We start from the raw sequence: 25,407 nt of genomic DNA, 5'->3' as shown, positions 1-25,407 counted from the left end.
TTAATGAAGGAAAACAAAATTCCTCCTTTAATGGCAGCTGCAACTTCAGATACACAAACAATCCTGGTTTCATTTTTCATTCTGGGTATGTTAGATTCCAGAATTTTAAAGTCTGGTTCAACTGGTCCCTCATTCCTCCTTGGGGACCTAGTGCCACGCTCTCACAGTAATGCAAGCACAGACTAGTCAACTCCCATGGACATCTAACTGTGTGCATCTGCATGTAGCAACCAAAAGACTACAAAAGCACTCCACCCCTCAAGCTTCAATAGCCCATTACTTATTGGGAAGAGGGACTGTTATTCCCTAACTGCTTGTGTCAGGGTTCCTTTCAACTTTATTTAAAGCAGCTACTTGCACAGAAAGACTACGTGACCATATGGACCAACTGGTCGGACAGGAATTGACATAATTTAACAAAAGAGCCAACAGCCAGCTGCAGCTGCATGGCTGCTTTATGTTCGACCAAACTGGACTGCCATTTGGCCTTAAAATGGTTACCCTCTTTGAGATTGTATTTAATTTCCAAGTTTCAACTTACCTGCCTCACTGAAATACTTTGGTACAGTGCAAGAGGATTCACCAAATTACAAAAACAAAGCTAAATGACACAGTTTCTGAATTATAGAGATGTTACTGCCAGTGACTACCACTTATTTATTCTTCATACTTCCTGCCTATGTTCAACTGTTTTGAAAACACATACCCCATACATATATGTCCTTCGGAATTGATCCAGGTTCACACTCTTCCTCTGTCTCAAACTTGTGAGCCATTAGATTACTGAAGAGTTTGTCTTATTAAAATTGTAACTATTATATAGACTGCTCTAGAACACCCTTACATTTTTTAAAAGTACATGAATACCTTAGTCCCAATGACTCCAATTTCATTTGGAAATTTCTACAGCAGCTCTACAACAGCTGCCATAGGAGAACACAGACTCACAAGAATGAAGAAGTTATTAATTAATATTCATACCCATTTGTTTTTTCTGCTCCAGCAAGAAATGCCCAGTGCGCTAAGACTCCAAGAGAACCAGAAAGGAGATCCCCCTGTCCACCGCATCTCCGGCTGCTTCCTTCGTGACTGCATACAAGTACTATGAACAGACAAACCAAAAACAAAGTCATGTGCATTTTTTCTTCTACTTACAATGCTATCACATAGCTGTGAGGGTTAACCTCTGAGGCACACAGCGATTAACAGCTGAGAGATTAATCACAGGCAGCAGCATGTGCTGAAATACACTATTCTTAAAAAACAAAATTATTGCATTAACATTTTAAAAATACTTTTTTAATTACTTTTCAATCTTTTACAAATAACACCGCACAATGTATACACTTTCTTCACTTCACTCAGCCTGCTCAGACGATTCAGTCACTAACGAGTTTAGTGATTTACATGAATTGATGCTGCCATGATGAGCAACTGCCCCAAACTGGACCAGGTCCCTCCACAAAGCCGTTGCACAAACACAACTCTCCAGAGTCTCTGACCTTCAGAGTTTTCAAATGTAAACCACGATGTTTTACAAAGAGCAAATGCAAAATAGAACTAAAGTCTCAAATCTTCTGCTATGCCCATCAGAAAGGTATTTTACTGAAAACAGCCTTAGGTTTTGTAAAAACCACACACGAAGAGAGAACTCTTTCTGCCATGCAACGGTGTCCTCAGCATCTGTGTATGTTTCCGTCAGCAGTGTCACTGTGTCACTGTGGCTAGGCTCTGTCAGAATATCAGATGTTACATTTCTATTTTAAATCTACAAAGGACCTTGGTCAAACTGATCTCTTTGTGGAGCTGTAACTATGAAGAACATGCAAACGGTTTCACTAAATTTAACTCCTTTGTTCTCCAGTCTCAACAAGCCCAAGCAGGAAGCCTGAAGGATACATAAGGCACACAAAAAGAAAACAGCATCAATTCTGCTACCCTCCTCCAAACTCTCTTGTGGGTACATATCTACCCTTAGCTTTCCTTCTTGCTTGGCTGCAAAAAAAAAAAAAAAACAGGAAAAATTTATTTTCCTCTCCTAGGAGAACAGAAGAGCTGGCAGAATCATTGGTGGCCAAGTAGTGGTCCTGAGCACCTCCAGTCAGCTACTGTGGAGCTACTCAGGTTCAGGACCATGCACACCGTCGTTCCTGCACTCCTGAGCATGCCCAGTACATAAGCAAAGTATAAAGCAAGACATTGCTTGGACAACAGCTCTTACCTCAATTTTCTCAAGTCACCTGGGCTGGGTTTCTCCAAGGTGCACGAACAGAGCAGCCCAGGTGTTTTAGAGGGTGTACTGTCCATATTTTAGAAGGAATTTTTCCTCTTACAAAATAATGGGGAAAAAATGCACAAAATTGAAGGACTTGCAGGTAAATCTTCTTAAATAGCAAGAGGTAGAAAACTACTTAATGCAAGTAAACCCTTTGCAGTCCATTAGCATAGTTCATTTCTGCTTTTTGTTACTCGGTGCAGCAAAGAATTGTACTTCACTGCCATTTCCTACTGATTCTTCCAGCAGTAATTGCTGGGCTCCTGAGGCCAGGCAGTTGTGCGTTTTTGCTGCCACTGAGAGGGCAAAGATTCATTAGTCACCGGGATCACAGCAGACACCGCTGCAGCACTGCCAGCAGTTAATTCTCCCAATCATTCTTCTCCCCTCCCCCTTCCCCCCCAAATTAAGATTCTGGATGTGTTTCTCAGTGAGCAGTAGTTAATGTCAAATTTCACAAGTGTAATGCTCCTCTGAGCTAGCTATTTGAAGAAGGTATGGCCTTTTAGGTGGCGTGGTTGGTTTTTTGTGTTGTGGGGTTTTTTTTTGGGTTTTTTTGTTTTTTTTTTTTAAATACAGTGCTTTGGAGAAATCACCTCTAATTCTGCTACTTTGAAGACGGTATCTCACAGGATTTTCACTTTGAGGGCTTGAACTCCTGGCAGGAGGCAGGATGGAAATCCTCTGTTCAAAAGCTTTGGGGCCTTCTGACTGACAGCTGAGCACAAGCCCCTGCTTATTAGCTGTATGTCACCATCTGCCACTATTCTGTAGCCCCACAACCTTCCAGTCAGTTTTGAGCTATACAGGAAAGCAAGATCTCCTCGAACTAGGCCAATTATAATATCCTGCTACAAAAAAAAAAAAAAAAAAAAAAAGTGGTCTTTTGTTTGTGGTTTTTTAAAAAGTAAGTCTCAAATACATGCAGACTACCTCATAGGCAACAACAAAAGCAGATCTTTGTACTCTGCACAGAGATGCTGGAAGACAAATGCACGCAATACCTTCAAAGAAGCAGAACGACAGGAAATTCACTTAAATGAGGGGGGAAAGGTATAATGCTCGGGCAATTCTTGTGCAGAGGCTCAGTTCCTCAAAGAACATCTCAAAATAAAAGGATGATGAACATTACAACAGGCAATGGGAAAAGGAATGAAAAACTCCTCTGAACTACAGCCGCTGTTAAGAGCTTTTAAAATCAAAGAAGGAATCCCACACTACCATCAAGACAAACCGGCAGACTGCCAAATCCGCAAAGGACAAAGTCTTCCCGATGCTTTTCCCAGCCTTCTCCTAAAACAACAAAGATAAAACTGCTGTCTTCTCACTCCCCCAGTCCAACATCCCCCACTAAATGTCTGTGACCCGCTGTGAAGACAGCTCAAGCAGTTCTTTAAGGACCACGGGGGTGACGTCCTCATACGCCGCACTGAGCAGTGACAACTGGTGGCAAGGTTACAAGACATCGATTAGATGGACATGACTGAATAGTCAGCGACGATGCTGAGAAGGCGGGCAGCTGTAATCCCTGGAGAGATGCAGAACGATGTATTTACATGAGGATGAAGTGTTCTTTGGTCCATTGCTCAGTGAGGCTATACCACATTCAACTAGGGATGAACATGTACATCAGAAAGCCTAGAAAATGTGGTACTTGGAATAGCTGAGGAACCAAGACGACTGGATGCTGGACAACAGGGAAACTGCAAAGACTGAAATCATCACAACATGTCAATGGTGAAAGGCCACTTAAGGTCAATTAGTGTGACACCAGTCCCAATCAAAATAATGGAGAGGTTCATCTATAGTTTAACTGACAGACCTTAAGAGACAGAAACACACAACCAATGCCGGTCAAATTGGCTCTTGGGGCAGGGTGTCTTGTTTTGGTTTTTAATAGGCCTGGGCAACCAAATCTGATGTCATTATTTCACAGGGTGATGAATCAAAAAGACCCCACCTCAGTATAATTAATAGAAGTCTTTTAATGAAAACTGATCTATGTTAAGTAACTTTCTGGGACAAAGCCCAGCTCCCTAGCACTTACTCATGGAGCATACAAATACTATCATAAGAAAAGGCTAGATGAAATAAAAATGTCACCATTGAAGAAATCGCTCAACCAAGTATGGCAAGGAGATCTGCTAGAGTCAAAACAACCACAGCCCCTGCTAGAGTCAAAACAACCACAGCCCTGTTCAACAGTTTCAACATAATCTCAGCAATTAAACAGCACATAAATATTGCCAGAGCTGTACGCAGCTAATACAACACGTCCCTTACACGTAGTCACCTGGATTTCTTGCTTACCTAAGTCCATGGAAACAACTGGTACTGAAATATGAGTGCAACAAACAAAAAAATGAAGGCTGTCATACTGACAGAATACTGGAAAGTAGAGATCAAAGAATTTTAGGCTCCATACAACTCACAATTCTGCCCCAGACTTCCTGGGTAACTATGGCCAAGTCATTTAGTAGCTCGAGGTTTAATGTATTTCAGGCCATAAAAGAAGTTACCATCACTCCCTTTTCAGCACTCCTTGAAGGTAAGATAAACAGTAGCATTTGGGGAAGCATTCAGACCATGGTGTCACACTTAACTATACCACTGCCAGCAAGTTTTAAGCTGAAAGGACTCCCACCCCAAACTGTGCTGGCAGATCAAAGCCCAGAAGAATGACCCATTTATGGGTATTGTATGCTTAATTAAAAAAACCAGGCTGTTATGTAACTGAAAATAGCTGTCCTCTCTTTGAAGGAAAAAAAATAGAATTTAGTAGTTTTGCTGAGATCAAGCACTACGAGTTAACCGGGAAGCAGGAATTTTGATATGGCTGTACACAGCCAGCCCTACTTAAAACACTTCACTTGCTCCTAAACACATTACAGTTAGAAAACCAAAGGCCCATGTAGTATAAAAAGTAATGCATGTCTGCATGTTCTTGATTCACAATGTTTACCCAGTAGCAAAAAACCCCAACCCAACCCCAGGGATTAATTTTTTTATGTTTGTATTTAGAACACAGAATGTGAAATATGGGATAGCTATTTAAGGCTAAACACATAATACTGATGATGATAAAGGCGGCTAAAGAGCCTCTGTGAAACACCACATTTACTGAGACTGCAGACCAGAAGACAGCCTGGACATTAAAATTTAATTCTTGAATCTCGGACGTCCTGAACAAGTTCTTTGCACTTATTTTCCTCTTACAGAGCAGGAGTATTACACTTATCCTAATGTGCTCAGGAATCCATATATGAAATGTACGACCATTCTGACTTCTGATATGATCCAACTGGACTGGATCAGCTAACATCAGCTACTCCACAGAACAATAAATACTCTCTTTTTAATTAAAAGGCTCAAGATTTCCATTTTCTACGTATCAAGGACCATTTTGCTCCATCAAATGCAAGATTCAGGTTTAGACCATTATCAGATCTTGAATAGTATCTTCTACCAATATACATCTCTGACCTGGCAGTTACTTGTACTAGTAAGAAATTTATCTTTTTCCTTTTGCAAATTAGTTCACAAAAGCACATAGCCGGAGATTGTGGACTCCCAGAAACATGTCCCAGAGTGCACACAGACAGGGAAACCAAGATTAATGACTCTGGCTGAAGAAATCACTCAACTGATGTGGAAAATGTAAGTTGGCTTTTATATAAAGGGTGCTTATACTTTTATATTCCCTAAGCACACTTTTAAAACTTAGATAGGTCCTTGAGTGTGAGACACCAGGCAATATAAGTTAAAGGAAAATGATCCAAATTTTACATTACTTTTCTTGGATAGGTGCAGGAGCCAGGGGACAGATGTGATGACAAGTGAGCAGTGTCTGGGAGACAGCAGGCTGGGCTGTGCGGGCAATGGAGACCACAGTGGCACAACAGACGGGAACCATCACCTCCCTGTTCTGCTCACTCTGCAGAAACAGGAGTGGAGATGATGGTGCTGCCTCTCAGTTAAAAATCTAGGCAAAATTTGCTGGGCAGCTGGACACTGTAAGAGCTTTTAGCTGAGTGAGCCAGGGACTGACAAGGACTGAATAGCTTCCTTTTCAGCTGTATAGGCAATGAATGGCAGAAATTAGAAGTACTGCTTGGGGATGTATGGCAAAAGTTGGCCTTTCACCCCATATTCAGTACTCAGTAACCCCCCCCACATGCTTTTTTGCTTCTCTTGGCCATAGCTGCAGCTGGGCAACTGGAGATAAACTATGTTTGGCTACTGGCTCCAGGTAGAAGTAGTCACAGGCAGAAGCAGGCTGGTTACCCATAAAGTCTGCCTTTTGCAAGGGAGGAGAGAACAAACACAGGTGCTGGGGAAAATACAGAAAAACTTGTTATAACATTTAAAAACAAAAATCCAAATCCCCTACTCCAAGGACCTAACCAAATTTTAAACATGTTAGGTACTAAGACTGGTATAACCACACTTTATAATTGACCAGTTCTCCAAAGAATAATAAAAAGAAAACCTTAGAGAGCTGTGCCATAGTGAATAAAAGCTGACTTACCTTGTACCCACAGGCTGAGTACTCATTCCTACCCTGGTCAGTGATGGCACTGATATCACCTACCAAGAGCATGGTGAAGCTCATCTTTGTAGCAGGGAATCAACAACTGTAGACCAAGCTATAATGTGAAATTGCAAAAGGAAAGAGAAAAAGAGTATATAAAACTTAATTTAAAATCTTGGTGATTATGTTTACAGGGCAGTTGGCAGCTCCTAACTGAAATGGAGACAAATTTTAGGAAAACTTCCTTTATAGTGGAGGACTGCTACTGATTTCACAGAGGCTATGTATGTGATTCAGTACTGATTTTAAGGCCATAAAGAAGCACCTGCATCACCTAATCTGATCTGTAAAAACAAACCTCAGAGGTGTCCTGACACTTCACAGTTTGGCAAGATATCAAAGTTTTAGGTATGTTATTGTCATAGCTAATTTCTTTGTCTGTTAACAAAATCTGCCTCACTTTTAATCTGAATTTATTAAGCTTCAGCTTCCAGTCAGAGTTTATTGTGCCTGTCTGCTTAGATTACAGAGCTATCTGCTGACAGTAATCCTTCAGCAACACCTGTACTTCCAGCTCAGTATCAAATCACCTGATAATCTTTTTTGTTTTCAACTAGAAGTAAATTGTCTACTGAATTTCCTATAGACTCATGAATAAAGGTACTGTGAAAATAACCGCTACAATCACTCTAAGCTATATTCACCAAGCCAGTCTTCCCTGCTGCAAAATTCAGCATCCTCAAAAAGCCTTTCTTCCACAACAGCCAAGCACAGAACACTAAAGCTACATAGTTAAGTTTGCAATTTCTGGTCTTCCTGGAGAGCATTGAGACTTACTTGGTTTTTTTTCAGAAAGCACGCATGAAGGGTATTCCCAGAGGAGAAAGTTTGAAAGTGATATATGGAAACTACAGCTAAGCACATAAGCTCAAGCAGGAAATGCCTGAAAATAGGTACGGCTTAAGAACTACAAATGGATGATGACATGAAAAATAAAGCAAGAGGAATACACAGATCTTTTCATAATATTTGATTGTGCTCAGAGGATATTGGCCTGATCCAATGATCTGGATTTCCCTCACACTGGAATCATGATGTATGTTGTCTTAGCTGAAAAAAAATGACATCAGATCAAAAGAACAGACAGATGAAAAAGAAGTTAAGAGCGAAAAACCTGGGAGAGAATTCAAGGTCAGTGACATGACAACATGTTCTGTGTTGTGGCAAAGAGCAGACAGTAGAATCTCCTTTCTCAATATAATTTTGCATTTGAGAAGCTTTTAAAAAAATGACTGACAATAACTCCCAAACCCAAAGAACATTCTCGTTAAAGGAAGCTGAAGTCTACAGTTTCTGCAAAATTCTCAGGAACCTTCTTGCAAGCAATACAAACCCTAAATACAGTGTTTGTAACAGACATTATAACCTGTATTAAACCTGACAACTGCTTTCTTACAGCTCAGCAATGCTGCCTGTAATGTCTGTAATCCAGGAGAGAAAAAGCATCAGTGATAGAACCAAGGTAAGAACAAGAAAGCAGCCTACAGCTGGACATCAAACAACTGCTATAAAGGCACAGAACTGTTTTTATTTCAAATCAAAAAGCCACTTAACTAAGAGAAAAGAAGAATTTTAAGAGAAAAAAAAATCAGAACACAACAGAGACAAAGAGCAAGGTGGGAAAAAAAATAAAAACAACGAAAAGCCCCAAAAGCACACAAGACATACACCAAACCTGTGCCACACCTGAATATTCAAAACTGAAAATGTAAAGTTTCAGTTGTTTCCTGCTTTTTTGAATCCTGCATGACAAGAGGCAATGGAGACAGTGTCCCCTCTCTCCAGCAATGGTGGGGGTACACTTCTCCCAAGAGTTAACAGCTCAAAAGGAGAACAGAGATATACTAGGTAATGTGCTCAATCTAAAGCGCTCACCCAGTTTTCCTGACATTCATTAAAAAAGCAACAATCCTCCATAAAAGGAACATTGTTGACATAAAAACAGAGAAAGAAGATACACTACAGTACTCTAAAGCTCTCCAGAGATCCTGGAGCCAGGATATTTTATCCTCTGGCAGAGTTCATCCTCCCTTAAGCCTGGCCTGACTGTCCAAGGTTACAAATCAAGTCTGCTGTGGGTGCAAATATGACAGCAGACTTCATGCAGGGCAACTTGGGTGCTATATGACCAAAGTCCTTCACCACATAGGCATAACTATATTGCTTCCAGATCCCAGCTTGCTTCACAGTCTGCTATAGTATCTGTATTAATGGGGGTATGTGGAAGGTGGCTCTGCACAAAGTAGTTGTCATATTACATCTGTTTTTCTGTTATAAAAGACTCCCATGGCTCCCAATAATGAAAAATTGACTGTATATACAAAACGGTTCTGAAGCGGCATAAACATTTATCAGAGATTAGCATTTCAAGTAATTAGGAGTGGAGCTGCTGCTTGTTATGTATGCGAAATAAGACGATGTAGTCAAAATGCAACGAAGGCACTCATGAATTAATTTTATACTGATCACAGTAAATGATCAGTATAAAAAGCATCAGACACGCAGCTAATTTTATTAAGTATACATTAACCATGTTAGTAAGTGACTGTTTTAAAAAGTTGTAATGGCAATCTACAGTTAATATGGGGGTTTTTTTTGTTTTTTTTTTTTTTTTTTTAAACTGTCAGGGCTAATGTACAAGTCATATACGTACATGCTAATCTACAGCCCCATGGCAGATAGTATCAAGGAACTGAGCAACTCATGAACCTCAAGATGTCTTCATTTTTCACACACACCAATATATGGTGAAACAACAATATTATTCTGCATATTCGTAATGACATCTGCACTTATAAAGACCATCTCAGCTAAGGATTTTAAAACAGTTCACAAAGATTAAAAAATTAATTTCTCAATACCTGTGTAATGTAAAACGTAAGTTATAGCCAATTAAATGTGAAATAAAATCAGCAACTTTTTTCAGCAAATAAATTAAGTTGCACTCTTTTAAAAATATCAATTTACACAAATCATCTAAAAGTGATCTGCAAAGACAGCCATCCCTCCCCTTCAATCTTCAGGGGAATACAGTCAACTAATTACTATATAGTCCAACCACTGGAGTACGACCGAAAGCAAACAAAACAAAATATTCACAATGCTAAAAGCAAAAGGCTTCACTTACCTTTCTCTCCATCTGAAATAAGATCTCTTTCTCCCTTTTGAACAATTGTCAAATTCCCCATGGCTTGGCTGAGTCTTAATACACATCCATGATGATCACTACTGTCTACGGGGTCTCTAAGCTACAACACAAGAATTCCATACACAGTACATATTTTACTACTAGAACAACATATTCTAACACATGCTACTTCAGCATATGTATGGGGACAAAAAAAAAAAAAAAAAAAAAAAAGAAAAAAGCATCATCATCAGTCTTCCTAGATGTTTTTTTCTATACCCACTGCAGTGCCAAAAAATGCATAAGAAAGGGTCGTCTTTAAAAAAAAGCTCTGTTTAAGAATAGGCATTGTTGTGGCAATTATCCCATGAAATAAAAACCCAGAGAATGCTTGCCTTGCATATAAGAAACAGCACATAATGTTTAAGCCAGTAATAAGTTGTTTGTTTTTAAAGACTAAAAGACTAAACTTGCATGTACTTAAATATCAAAAAGGAAAACAGCTCACCATGGCTTCATACAGTCTACTAAACTCCATGTAGTTTGGAGTAAGAATAGCTCGCTGGTAGCCTTGAATAAGAGAAGGCTGCTGGGAAATAAGCCACAGTCCATCCTGCAAAAACCAGCAAGAAGAACATTGACTGAATAGATTCTTAAATGTCAAACCACTAACTGAATCAAGAAAATACTTACAGCATCGATAACGATAGGAATTCCTTTCACTTTTGATTTTTCTATAATACCCTGCAAAAAATGCAGATAACTTTAAGATGCTTGCTAATTTAAATCTCGTAAGATCCAAACCAAATTCATACAATCAATCTGATGATATAAGTAGTTTTTACAAAGTAAGACAGAAAAAATCTGTTATATTCTGCAAACTAATGTAAGATGTTTTCATATCAACTGGTAATTTTACAATTACATTGTTCTCTCCCTGGTTCAAGAATAAGCAGTGTCAACAGGGTTTCCATAACTGACTCCTTGGTGTTGATATGCAAACAAGCAAGCAATCTCACTCACTCTTGCTGCTGTAGGAGGCACGCAATGCCAACACAAGTCACACATAGTAAACATACAACTCCAGTTAAAAAAAAAAAAAAAAAGAAAAATCCAAATTAGTATTTCCATGATAGAAATCTACCAATAATTGTAATACTAATTTTAGTTGCTTTTCTGATGATAAACTCAAATACTGCAATAGGGCTACGTACAAACAAACATCCCGAGACAAGCAGTACGTAAAATGTCATTTCACTCATAGTCCTGGAGGTTTTAATACCTTCAAAGCAAAATCAAGGTGGCCGAGACACCAGACCATTTGCAAAAGTGTTTTTTCAGCAAGCAGTATCTACTAGCAGACTGTCTGCCCTTGTTCTCTCTCCTAACTGAGCAGTGGCAACGACTGATACTCAAGCTTTTTTAATGAGCAATGGCTGACAGTCAAGTTTTTTGAATGTCACTAACTCGTCCTTGAAGCTGCAGAGTTTATCTTTTTCCTGTATAAGATAACAGAGGATGGTATCTATCCAAAAGTCTAATTATTTTTGAACATTGTTAAGCTCTTCAGATTAACTATCATATGGCACTGAGCTCCACAGGTTAGCAAGACATTATATAAGAAATAAGGCAGCAGTTTTTAATTAATGCTCAGGGTATTGAATGTCCCTCTGTTCTCGTATCGTGGTCAAAATAAACACCGCCCACCTTGCTTCCTGTAAATTATTAATTATGGAATATACATATCCTCACAAACTCATTCCTACCTGATTCTGATTTTTCCAATACCAGTAGCAATCTTTCCCTTCTATTTTTAAATGGATGACCAGAATTTAGCAGTGTGCTTCAACCCAACACTACTTTTGTTTGTTTGGGCACTGTTTGCATTTTGGAAGCATGAGACTGAAACACTACCCACTGCTCCAAGCCTGAGGACTTGTCTCAGCACACAGCTGCAGCTACATTAGAAGCTACTACAGCATAAAAACCTTTCCGTGACATACACATGCTTGTACAGGTCTCGGCTTGGGCTGTGTGTCACAGACTGCCAGGTGCCCACCCTCCTTGGGATCCCAAGGGAACACCACACGTCTTCTCTTATATTCGGTTATTTAAATAATTTCAAACCAATCACAAGTTTTACACAACTCATACCACTCAGCTACTGCTAAAGTATTCAAATTTTTGAGTAAGTTTATTTAACAGCTGTGCAAGGATGGAATCTTACAACATACCTAGAATGAGTTGTGGCATAATGAAAACCAGAGAGCCTTACTTTCAAAGCTTTTAAGAAATTTAGGAGACAAAGTAATTCCTTTATTCATTAATGTAAATCTGCACAGATGTGCACAGCTCAGTTTTCCTTCACAGAAGCTGTACTGCTTTGCCCCTGCTGTGTTAAGTTCATTAACAATTATGTTTAATTTGACTCACTTGGTTATAATAAAATAAGGCTGTGGATCTAGCAACCAGGTTTATGGTTTGCGGTATTTTTTCTGTATAAACGAATGTTATACATCCAACAGTCCGATTATTTTTGAACCATCCTAAGCTCTTCCGATTAGGTTATCATATGGCACTGAGCCCCAGAAGTTAGCAAGATATCATGTAAGAAAGCATTCACATCATCCTCCCCCAATTTTTGAAGATGCAAATACCATTTACTGGAACCTCATTTGCTAACTGGTTTCAGTTAGAGTATTTTTGAACATTAGCAGCTTTACCAAACTCCTTCAGTACACTTAAAGTGATTACTGCTCCACTTCCCACTAATATGAATCACCAGTTTATTCTAGTATGTCAACTTCAGTAAGCCAGTCTTTCATGACACTTCATTTTTTAAAACCGAAAAAGATTTCCCCAGCAGACTCCATAAGGAAGCCTGAAGGAAGACATCAGATCTCAGAAGTCCTTATCCTTCCAAACTATTCTCTCAAATGCATTATGAGCAATCCAGGGAACTAATTTTGCCAAAGTTCTGTTCCCAATACAGTTAAGGTTTGGCTGTTGCTGTTATTGTTTGGCCCCTTGTCACGTTTCCTCATAATTGTCATCTTGACTACTGGTTAGAACCTACCTTTTTGTCTCTCTATATCTAACAACAGGCTAAATAAGGAATTCTGAAGATCCATTGTCCACCAAAAGAATGTAAGAAAAAAAAAAAAAAGGTGGAAGTTACAAAGCATGAAAGTATACGTACAGATAAATAGCTTCTGGAAGGCTGGGTCACTGTTACACTCCAGAGAAATAAGGCATTTCTTCCTAATAATGTTTTGAGTTCCTACCTCTCCAGCACGTCCTCCACAATCCTGAGACGTCTGACCTCTGAAGAGAAATTTCATCTTGCTAAGTAAAACCTACTGGCCAAGCAACTTTTATTGTATACCAAGTCTCTGAGGGATCAGTTTCTAATCTAAGATACGGAGTGATCTTTGCTTTTTCTTTCTCTCCTTATAAAACAAATTATCAGGGGATATGAAGTCCTATGTCTTATGTAGAAAGCTCATTTTTATATTTTAAAAAAGAGAAACCCAAACAAAAAAACTACCCTAATTATTTTCCTTTCCTCTTCCTTCTTTAAACCCAGACAGAAAATGCTTGGAGACTGACAAGGAACCTCAAGGAGGAAGTTCTGGGGAGGAAGGGGGTAATCTGGCAACCGTAATAAAGCAGAAACTGAGATAAGAGAACCCCCTGTAAGACAACCACCCGTTTGAAGGACACAACATTCATTGTAGAACCTCTGTTTCCTATTGACTGTGGACAGGACACATCTCACCTGCTGCCATTTAAAGGTCAAATGGCTCACCACTGGAGAGCAATTCATCCCCTGCAGCTTAGACACTGCATTTAGGGTGGGATGAATCACCAACAGACATACCTGTCTCTCCCCAGGTATCACAGAGGGAGCAGAGACAGAAATACTGCTTTATTTTTAGACATCAAGAATTAGGGGAGATGAAGCCCACTTTTAAACACTCTTTTACTGCAGATACTGTATATAAAACAAAACAAAACACAAAAATACTTGCGTAAGAGGTATTTACAGCAATAATGGCAACATCCTCTATGCAGAGTATTTTGTTACCGGAAGCAAAAATCAAATTTTCAGCTGAACCTGTACCTTGACATTTGGCACAGATTTTCCTGGTTAATACTTGTAAGTATATAGAAGAACCTCCACTGCTAATTGCAGAATTATTACAGCTCAGACTAACTCTACTTTCACACCAAAACCTATTTAACTGTTTCGGATAGGACTCTATGTATGAGGAGGAACCATCTGTTCAGTTTTATCTCATGTAACAATTATTTACATAGGAAAGGATTTAGAAGAGAACATGGCCAATTAAAAATACTACGAAATGTTACTAAGACCAGACCTGAAATCCAAACACCAGTCTCACAAGTGAACAGCAACACATAGAGGTATCAATGATAAACCCAAGACATCACCCCTTCCCTTCAAACAGCATTTTGAATATTAAGATTTTGGAGATTCTAGCTCCAAGATATCCCAGTGGACTATCTTTCTGCGCACAGAATATATTATACTACAACAGTGGTGGTTCAGCTTGGGGCAGACCAAGGCAGGAGCACTTCCTTCACTCGATTCCTAAGCACTCGAGGACATCCAGAAATGAAGGACTGGACTCACAGGGCAACCTTGGCACTAGTCACAAAGCAGAGAGGACAATGAGGAAGAGGAGAGTGACATGCTGCTGTCCTCCAACCTCATCACCTACAGCCACACTGGTTAGCTAAGATGTCAAAGACTGGAACTGGGATCCTTCCTCTGCGATATTCACAGCCAGGCCCAAATTTTAGTCTCCTACCTTTCATGTAGAGAGTCCTAATAATGGGGGTTTGGGCAGTCTCTTGCTAGAGATATCCTGCTTTGTATCAATTGGCCGAACACTTGGTGGCTCTGAAACAGTGATCCTGCAGCCCACAACATTTGGATGAGAAAAGGGAAACAGGTTTCAGCCCGTGATTAAAATCAGTGATTATGAACTGTACTACACGACTGCAGGACTCATGCTAGAACAAATCTGTAACAAGAGTTTCCTCTCCTAATAACGGAAGATCAAAGTTTAAGTTTCTACCCCAATTAAGCCAAAGAGGAAACGACGTGGGATTCAAACATCCCATGAAGGTGCTGTATGGGACAACCTCCCACACACTTATCATTTGTTAGCAGTACCAAATACTTGACATTTAGGAATATCCAAAATAGTATTTCAGTGATTGCAGGTTTTAGTGGAGGTGGTTGAGGGGAGGAGAGCCAGAGGGGGTGACATTAACCTGAATCTACTCCCACTCTACTCTTGAAATACACAATTTTCTGAAAAATCTTTGTTCTCTGACTGGGTATCCAAGACTTGTATGCAAGCAACCTACTCAATAAGAACTGAAAAAGAAGTTGTGTCACAGTAGAAACCAGTGTTCTATCTGGGTAAAGGTAACCCTTTACTGTAATTAGAAAAATTTACAAAGTAAGGGTGAAGAATTTATGTGTTTTAATTAATTCTTTTATTATCATGGAAACTATTCCTCGAAATGCAATTTGAGTAGAAATCTGTGCTCTCTGGCCCAACTTTCACATGGGAATTTTAAAATAGATTCCCCAAACCAAATTCCAATATTTTGGGGAAAAAAAAACCAAACCAAAGCCCCTCCCCCGCCAAAACACAACCCAAACCACAAAACCCCCAACATGCTGAAATCAGAACAACACACACATGGAATCACACTCATTCAGGTTGGAAAGGACCGCAGGAGGAAGAAGCTTGAAGGAATGAACGGACAGGCTACTGCTGAAAGAGGGCACAGTAATGCATGATACGATTTATCCGTGTGATAGCCTGCGGCTGTGCTATGAAACACAAGATTCACCTGCACTGCACTAACACGGGCATCCAGGACCCTTGCACACTTCCACAATTATTATGGAAAAAGGGAACAGGCCGAGATGAGCCAGTGCAAGACACTGGCTGCAAAGAACAGCTAAGGAGGGGAATGGGGGGAACATGTAAGGGTGGGAATAAATTGCTATGGAGCTCCTAAGTCCCATCAAAGGATAGCTAATCAGCCATGGAAGTCTTCACAGAGCAGCCACCCTGAGGCACCAGAGGCAGACAGCAGGTGGTGCACGCATCCGAGCACCCACAGCCTCTTGCAAAACTCTACAGTCAGTCTGGAATTCTCTGCCCAAGTCCACGAGCCAGCAATAACACACATACCCTATTTACTCTGCCTGCATACCACAGCATTCAAGCCGGTTCTCCATGGCTCCTCAGGGAAGACAATTATGTACAGTTTTGCCCACACCTGACTTAGATACACTTCTCAGCTTTTTTAGTTAGATGTGGATTGGCAGCAGAATGCCTGCAATGACGTTTAATATATTATTAGTTGTATCGCTACTTGTGTGTTTCTTGATGAACTCATTTAGCTACACAATAACTTTGGCATTCGGTGTTTGCAAAGGGAACAATCAGGAAATTAGAGCCTGTGGTTTTAATAAAAGATTGAATTTTAATGAAATAAACAGAAAACCACAATAGCAGCATATATAAAGCAACATCTATCCCACAACAGTAATTAATTTTCACTGTGGATGCATCACATGGTCATCTTTCTACCTTGCAAAGGGAAGATACTGCAGGCAGTTTCCTTTACTGATACCAGCAATGAACACTGCATTTCCTAGGTCCCTTCAAGAGACATGTCTTGGCCTACTCTTGGCAAAATTTCTTACCCGTGTGCTCAAAAAGAAGTTCAAGCTTCAGCATGCCCTAATAATGGATAGCATTGACCACAAGGACATCCAAACATTTTAGGAAGCAGTATAACCTTGCCTTCAGCCCACTGAAAGTGCACTCTACTGCAACCTGCAAATGCCAAGTTTGTAATTACATACCCTGGTTTGGTAGAGACATGCAAATGTGCATAACCTGGCACTGGTTATGTCTCATACAACCTTAAATAATCAAAAAGGAGTGGCAGCCCCTTTTACGAAGAACCCCCTACTGAAAGCTGCTGTCAGGAACTGCTTTTGAAATGCCATCTACAATTGCTCGTACTTTCCGCATGGATGCTGCTTGCATCCAACAATCCTGAATCCGTGCTTTTGTCTGGAACAGAGATAAAAGGGAAAAAATAGCCAAAATTTCCCTCTAAATGCTGCAGCTGGAAGCATTTCTGCACACCCCCTTCCCCAAGGTGCCCGGGAGGAACAAATAAGTTCCACCCCAACACACCGCAAATCAATTCCTACAAATAGGCACTGAAAGCCCTAGGAAGCATTTCTGCATTCCTTGCTTCAAGTCTGGATAAATGCAGAGTTAGCAGGGACTCAGCTGCAATAGAGGTCAGGATGCAGCTCTGTGGCGGAGATGCTTGGAAAATGGGCTCGGCAAGCAGAAGTTTGTAATCTTGCACAGCTAGAGGTAGGCAAATATCCCAAGCACAGGCTGTGTTCAAGGCTACAGTCAGGGCTGGCAGGGGGGAGAAGCTTCCCTAAATATATTCTATTTGATACAGGAGGCTTCGAAAAACATTAAAAATGGAGTTCCACTGTTTGAGATTCTTCACATTAGAGCCATATTTTCACTAACTGGTTTTGGTTTTTTTTATTTATTCACTGGTAGAAACACGCAGTTAACTCTGAAACTGCTTTCATTAGTTCCCACAAACTAATCTGATCCAAGAACTCATCCTCCTTTCAAAACTCGGCAATATCAATCAAAACCTCTCTTTGTGGACAAGATTTATATAATCATCTTTAACTAGCCTAATTGCCTGACTTCTGCTTTATATATTCCTGTATGCAGAACTATCACTAGCTCATAATCACTCCACTAAGGTCTCAAACCTCACATAAGAAATGACCACCACTTGTCCTACTTGAATGAAGAGTCATGTAACAGAGGTGAATATCCTTTCTTTGAAACAAATAGCTTCTTATCTCATGGTTTATGCTCCATTCAATTTAACTGGGTCTTTTGTCTTTTAACTGTAGCAGCACATGCTAGGCCCTGTTTTCCAAAACAGATTTTCAGGTGCACAGGAAAATACTTCATTTAAGCCAGGCAGAGGGTGATAAGGACTCTTTAGAGTACCCCACTACATCATCAAGCTCATTAAGTGTTTTGGGAAATGTTAAAAGCTGTTGTTAAAACTAACAAATTTGAAGATGCTGTAGATGGCAGCTAAGCAAAACTCTTCTGTTCTACATTAAAAAAAAAAAAAAAAAGATATGAGAATGATCCACTTGTAGATTCCCTCTTTGAATTCAAAGTAGATCACTTGCTATCAAACTTGGAGGAAAACTGCAGCTAAGTTTCTTATTATCTGCCCTGATCATATGCTGAATTCTTAAAGTGACATAATAGAAAGTAATGCCTGAACGTAAGGAACACAAGAAAACAAAGCAAAAGCCTCTGAAATACTGTCCTAGTTATGCAAAAACCCAGACCACTCCTTTTTAGCTATCCCCTCCCAAATTCACAATTAACCAGACACCTCTTAAGAAGCTACATTTATACACTTCCATCCCTAAACACATCCAAATCCAGTTTAAGCAATGACCTTGTTTACTCCAATCCAGAGTAAAAAATCTAAATCAGAATAAAGGCAGGCACCAAGTTTTCTCATGCTGTCTCATCCACTGAGTGTTTGCACTCACAGTGCAAACTCTACAAGGTTTCCAGTTTACGGTTGATTATGTTAATGTTAGATTTGGCTTACGATATTCATGGTCAGCTGTTGGCATTTTGTCTTAAAATAAAACAAATAAACATAAACTTCAAATGAACTCTGGAATTTATTACTGCCAATTTCTTTTTAGGGTTTCTAGCTGAATGATGCTCAGAAAGAGTTGAAAAGGTATCCAATTCCAGCATTTTGCTTACAAATGCTTTTAAGCATCAAAATCAAGTTAAACAACAATAAAAGCCTACACACAGAAAGCAAATAAACATCCCATTTCACTGTGAATGACTTTCATCAAGATCTATTACATATATTAGAAAATAAATTCTGCTTGCAAGCTGCATAAACCTGTATTTAAGGTCCTGTTAGCATATTTTCAAACACTGTTTTTCTAATTAAGACAATTGCGATGAAGCCACGGAATACCAATAGTTCTTAGCACAACCAAGAGCATCTCTCTGCCTCGAGCTGGCATTCCCAAGCTTTATCTGCACCAGTACCACCATCACAGAGCAAGAACTGCATCCTATCCCAGCAACTGCCTCATCTTAGGTGAAGATATCCACAAGTTCTGACTCTCATCAGGCTGTTTGAAAGCAAGAAGTTTGGCTAGTAAGAGAGCAGTTTTCAATGAGGTTTGGCTAGTAAGAGTAGTTTTTCACTGGATACTACTTGTGGTATATGCATCAGTGTTGGGTGAGGGCTGACAGAAATACAGTTTCCGCACACATACTCACTGCGGATGCACATACATGCCCTCCGGTTTCTGCCTCTGCAGTATCACAGGCGCAAGATCCCACCTACCTCACCTCCTCCTAGCTGAGGGCTGAGAACACGAAGTGGCTTGTCCTCGCTGCTACTTCAGTTCCCTACGAACTGCTGAATCCCCACAGCAAGAACCTCCAGAGGACTTTCCAGAGGGTATGAACAGGGCAGGAAGCAAATGCACCTGACGCACAGTGAAGAATTATGTTTCTGGTAAATAATTCTTCTGCTAACTTGAGTCGACATGAGCAGTGATTCCACAGAGTAACACATCCTGTTGCTCATATTTGTACATGGTGGTAGGTACCACAGACTAATCTATCAACTGCAGCATTAGCCTGGGATGCTTCTTAGGTGTCTTATACTTGGTACAAACAGAACCTGGGGGCTGCTCAGATATCAAGAGGAAAATGCTTCTCAAGGCCCATAGCGGCAGATTTAGCTTTAACAGACCGCTGTGACAACAAAAGGTGGCTCTGTATTCCATAGTCCTCTTGATCTTGCAAAAACTAGCGCAAGATAGTGTACTGAAGCACCCGGTCCTGTTCTCACAATTTACTAAGGCTGTGAAGTGTTGCCTGAATCCTGAAGGCATGAGGCTTGAAAGGGGGAAATCCAACTAACCAAAAACAAACACAGAAATGCTGATACCTCAGCTGAGGTGGAACTCAGAATCTGTCTGAAGGAGAAAATTTCAAACAGGCTCTCTCTGGGCACACTTGATGGAGGTGATCCATGACAATGGCCCAAACCTCTCCCACCCTTTGCTAGACGTTAACTACAGCCAAGACACTTCCACACAACCTTAAGATGATGTCACTAGGGGTGGAAAATGAGATTTCTGAAATTTATATCCCAACAGATAGCAGAGATCTTTAAGGGCAAATGACTGGCTGAGGGTAGCATTGCAGGGCGATGGGGTGGGGGAAGAGAAACAGCAATGGGCAGAAATGGCAGCTGGCGGGGCCTCAGCCAAAAGAAGAACTCAGGCTGGTATTCAGGACATTTTCTTGGAGCCAAAAGATTGAGAATTGAGCAAGAGGAACAAGTATGTGGTTTGAGAACCCAGTCGATTTTACCATGTAATATGAGTTACAGAGCCATTCCTGCTGTTAATCATTACCTCTCTTACAGGAGGGAAGCAAGCATGCTCTGCTGAAAACAGCATCTAACTTTGCTGCTGCAAAACAAAACACAGCAAGACTGGAGTGGCAGAGTCCAGGATTCGGTGCTACCACTTCAGGGAGAGAGGAAAGGAGCCCAATGACAAAGATGATTCCAACATCAAAGTCTTACTTCAGTTAAGGACAGCGCTTACGAAGAATAAGGATGAATGCTTTTCTCTACCTGATCCTGACAGTAACTACTATTCCATTCAACAATTCTGGATTAGGCCATTTGACCACAAACCCAGTAACGTACCCATTAAAGATTCCCAAACTCTGAAGCAGAAAATTTGACAGGAACATCACGTTCATGCCAGAAGCAATAGGGGAAAGGAGATGACAAGAGGCTGGAAACTGATAAAGGACACAGCTAAACCTGTAACTTCCTAACTGCTAGGCAGCAGCAGAATGTAGAACATACTGGAGCATTAGGCAGCATCATCTCCTCTCCCAGAGGGCTATGCAAGGAATATAATATTCTTTCCAAAGTCCTCTCAGGAGCTGCACTCATCACGCTGCAGGAGAGGAACTTGGTTCTATCGCAAACCTGAGGAACAGCTCTTGATGGTACAGGCAGGAATTCCCCTACTTCCAAGCTTCAGGCTACAAGAAATCTCAGATCACAGTAAGACCAGAAGTGCAAACATCCCTGGCACGGCTGCATGAAGAACACTGTGGTGGGTAGATATGATAGGCACATAACATTGCTGCTGTGTGAAAAAAGGAGAACATCCAACAGCTTTGGAAATATGCTGCTTCTAAGCATTGACAGAGGACAGCCATAGGGACCTTGGCCTTGCTTCCACGTGGTGGCTAAACCCCTTCTCAACAGAGTCTAAACCACTACAGCAGCATACCAACTGAGGTGAACTCGGGGAGGTAACGGTACTGTCGGCTCTGGCCAGAATCAATCACAGACACTGAAAGGGAAAAACAGATGGCCCGATGTTGCCTACAAGGAAGCTGGCTGTGGTGGCCAAGTTCCACACCAGATGTGGTAACACCATTTCGGAAGTTTGAAGTAGAATGGAGAGCAGAGATGCTTCGATCTGCACACTCCAGAGCCAAGAAGGGAAGCAGAAACGTGGTTTTGTTCCTTTCTCTTGAAGGGAACTAGCTTGGACTGCTTATTTGCTCCAGAGTTGGAGGGTCTAACCAGGCCAAGACTAGGATTGCCACACCTGCATGGGATCCAGCTGCACCGCTGTTAGGACACAACAAATGCTTTCTTTAGGAGATTTTTCTGAAGCTGCAGCTCCTGGTCCTGCAAACCCATGGCTAGAAAGCTCTGACAGAGCATCAGCCCTCACCCAGCCAACTGAGGAATAGCATGGGAGGGTTTTGGCACAGACCCACACAAGTGGCATATGAGAGCAGGATATAACTTGTAGAGTGGCTTCGTGTAACAGGACTTGTAAATGGAATTACAGCCCAAACCAGACAATCACAGGAAGCCAATAAGTGTGTATTCAAAGAATATCACTATGGTCTCCAGAAAGAAAAAGGAAAAAAAAATTAAAAAAAAATTCAAAGGAAACTGATCACAAGGTGCTTCTTGTCCATCAGACTGTTGAAAGGAGCTGAGATGCCACAGTGCAGGCATTAAGCATGAGGGAGGTAGGTGACATAGTAAAGACGCTGAAGAAGCAAAGCATTTTTTGGTCTGGAGAGAGAAGATGCAGCATCTAGTCAACAAGTACTTGGGCTATTCTGCAATAAAACACTGTCCATGGGCTGTATACCAGAAATTGCAGGTTACTGCATTAGTATCTTAATTTCTGAATGCTCAGAAGAGAGAAGCAGCCCAAAACACATGACTGTGTGGACAAGCACATTGATTGGCAGTGTGCTGGCCCAATACTGACAAGAACTGACATAAGAACAGCATCAGAGTGGTGACAGACCACTACGCCTCAGCACTTTAATGGGGCAGGAGGAGGAAGAGAGGGAGCTCTCTCCCATCGTCACTGCCACTCTGATGCAAAACCCTGACCAGAAAACAGACACTAATCTACATCTCAGCCCTGTGTTCATACGACAGCATGCTGAGGTTAGCTTAAAGGGAAAACAGAAAATTATAAACCAACCCAGCCTCCTATAAAAGTTTAAAATAGCAACGCTACCATCACTTGTGTTTTTTCTTGAAGGTGAAGAGTGATACAAAGCTTAAAATTCGCTGTTGAAGCAAGAGGGAGACTCAGCCTTTCCTCAGCACAGAGAAGCACCAGTCTTCCTCCAGCAGGCAACCAGGGTTCGCTTGTCCCCAATTACATGTTAAAAAAACAACACTGGGTAACTAATGAACACTTACATAATTACAGTGAAGACAAAGAACTTGAGCTTTAATGTGACTTGAAATTAATAAGGTCAGATCCACAGCTCATATGAACGTGGCCTGGGATTTCAGCACGAAGTAACTTCCAAACGCCTTGTCTACATTGGCTGGGTTTGTTTCTTTAACTTTAAGCTAACTCACCACACAGGACAGCCAGGCTGAAGTAAAAGTATGCTTGTAATTCACTAAGAAAGCAAAATTATTTTTAGCAACAATGAAAAAAAAAAAATAAAAATCAAGGAATCTTCCAGATACTTCTGTAATACACATAAGCACATTGACAGATATTTATAAAACCCAGATGGAATTTTGATATAAAAGAAGCTTATGTTAGGTATCTTAAGATATTCTGCATGAACACTCATTTTCTTTTGTTTGAAGTTGTTTTCATTTAGAAAAAAACACTTACAAATTTTTTAAAAACCAGGAAAAAAGAAAAATTATTATGCAAAATTTTTAACAAGAATTCTGAAAAAATGTTTTCAAAAAAGAACAAAATCTGTTGAAATTTTTAATTCGGAATAGAATTTTATTTCTTGATCAGCTGTGATAAATTTCCTTTTTCTTTCTTTCTGAACCCATACTCTTATTAGTTTTGCACCTGTTTAACATAAACCAAACATTTTTTGGAAGCAGAAGGAGAATTAAAGAAGCAAAGAGCTCCAATAGCAACTTTCTCTAACAAAAGCCTGGCAAACCCACCCTTCATACCTCCCATGGTATTCTAAACTACTTGGATAGTGTGGTCTCTGGTCTCCTGCCTCCCCTGTTTTGCAATTTCACTGTGTAACTGTCAACATTTCTGTAAATTATATTAATTCCACTTGTTAGTACCACTGATTAATTCAGTAATACTTCTCAGGAAAAAAAAATTAAATTGTACAAAATTAGATTGACATTAGACTGAAAGATATACTTTGAATGTGCAAAGATGTGTTGACAGTAATAGAAGACATCATCTGGAAGATGGTGTAACTACATATTATTTAGAGCACAGAATTATCTAAGCTCCCGTTTTCAGCTCTCCACTAAGGCTTGACAGAAAATAGGATTACCTCCTTATCCAGAGTAGAAATCTGCAACATTTTATAATTAAGAGTATTATTTCTTATTGCAAGGGGACACAGTCCCTGTTCTTTGGTACCTCTCCTGATACAAGTTGTCAAATACGGTTCCAAAAATTAGGAACTCAAATTCATATTTATGTTCTTACAGTACAGGTGCTTTGCACCCAAGAAAACAGAGCCCTTTATCTAGAGATGCCAACATCTATTTCTTAATTAGCAGCTTTCACAATCAGAACAAAAGCAAATCAAAACAACCAAATGGGTGCCTAAAATTCAGAGTGATGCTTACAGTTTAATAATGAAGACTATGACTAGCAGCTGTAATTTTCAGTCAATAATATTTTAATAAATTTGTTATTTAGGAAACCTATCAAAAACATTTGTGTAATCATGTAAGAGATAGGAAATTGGTTAATAAATTTCAACATAAAGACACAGAATAAAATATCAGCATACACATTACCTTAGCGTTCTCAAGTAGAACTTCATCTCTACCTAAGCCAGGTCCTATGACAACTGAGTGCAGTCGTGGTAACCACTTTTCCACCTCATGGACAGCATTGGGACTATCACTAAATGGAATTGGGAAAAAAAAAGACAAGTTTAAAAAGACTTCATTTTATTATTCTCAGAAAGTTGAGTTGAAGAGTCAAGATGGAAAGAGATATTTCCTATCTTGAGCGTCAGGCAATTTTATCCTCCAAACTACCAAAAATCTGTGATTCAGGAAATACAGAATGGTTGTTCGAACAGCTAAAATGAAACATTTCTCTCGATTCATTCCTTAGGGGATACCACATAAAAATGAGGAGGTAATTGCAAGTATCCACTATGGTTGTTACAAAATAAAACCCAAGCAGGAAACCAACAATTCTTACAGTCTGTCACAATTCCCCATTTAATGCTTCTTTGCAGAGATTACACCTCGGAGAGAGATCCACCATCTCGCAGGTATATACTGTGGCTTGCTGGAAACAATGCAATTATTTATTACCCTGCATGGCAAAATGATAAATCTACTCATACGCTTTTTTGTCAGTTGCTTCATAAGCATTTGTTCCAACTGAATTACGGCCAAACCGTCCCCTTTCCCCAAAGGGCAACAGGAGAATCAAGCTATTCAGTAAGGGTATTATCTGCTTGTAATGCTTAAGATTTCTGCAGCATTCAGGTTTTGTCTACACTGGAAAATGACGAGAAAATCCACTGCCAAATATAGCTGCCACAATACAGCATTCAGCCGCTGACCAGAACTGTTTATTTTGTTCTGATCAGTTTTGTTGTGTAAATAGGTCAGAATATTTTGAAAGCACTGCCCAACAATGTCAGCTAATCCTTACTGACAGTACCGAGGGAAAATTGAGCC

The 25,407-nt window shown here is 40.2% G+C and overlaps 1 protein-coding gene and 1 long non-coding RNA gene across 6 annotated transcripts in view; one reads left to right on the top strand and one right to left on the bottom strand.

The window, feature by feature from the left end:
- NAXD (NAD(P)HX dehydratase) overlaps positions 1 to 25,407 on the bottom strand; it is a 51,999-nt gene that overhangs the window by 3,969 nt on the left and 22,623 nt on the right. For all 5 annotated transcript variants that reach the window (XM_029998769.2, XM_029998766.1, XM_029998768.1 and 2 more), the window contains 5 exons: positions 24,505 to 24,613; positions 10,687 to 10,737; positions 10,502 to 10,606; positions 9,994 to 10,114; positions 982 to 1,102 (listed from right to left, as the gene is read on the bottom strand). In XM_029998769.2, the coding sequence (XP_029854629.1) occupies positions 982 to 1,102; positions 9,994 to 10,114; positions 10,502 to 10,606; positions 10,687 to 10,737; positions 24,505 to 24,613 (507 nt within the window). The remainder of the gene's footprint in view (positions 1 to 981; positions 1,103 to 9,993; positions 10,115 to 10,501; positions 10,607 to 10,686; positions 10,738 to 24,504; positions 24,614 to 25,407) is intronic.
- LOC121232551 lies at positions 7,376 to 8,505 on the top strand. The gene is made up of 2 exons (XR_005931197.1): positions 7,376 to 7,997; positions 8,265 to 8,505. It is a non-coding gene; the product is annotated as an uncharacterized LOC121232551 (long non-coding RNA).

The sequence above is a fragment of the Aquila chrysaetos genome, chromosome 23 (assembly GCF_900496995.4).
Source record: "Aquila chrysaetos chrysaetos chromosome 23, bAquChr1.4, whole genome shotgun sequence".
Classification (NCBI taxonomy): Eukaryota; Metazoa; Chordata; class Aves; order Accipitriformes; family Accipitridae; genus Aquila; species Aquila chrysaetos.
The sequence above is the reverse complement of the archived record's forward strand: the minus strand, read 5'-3'. Positions and strand labels throughout refer to the sequence as shown.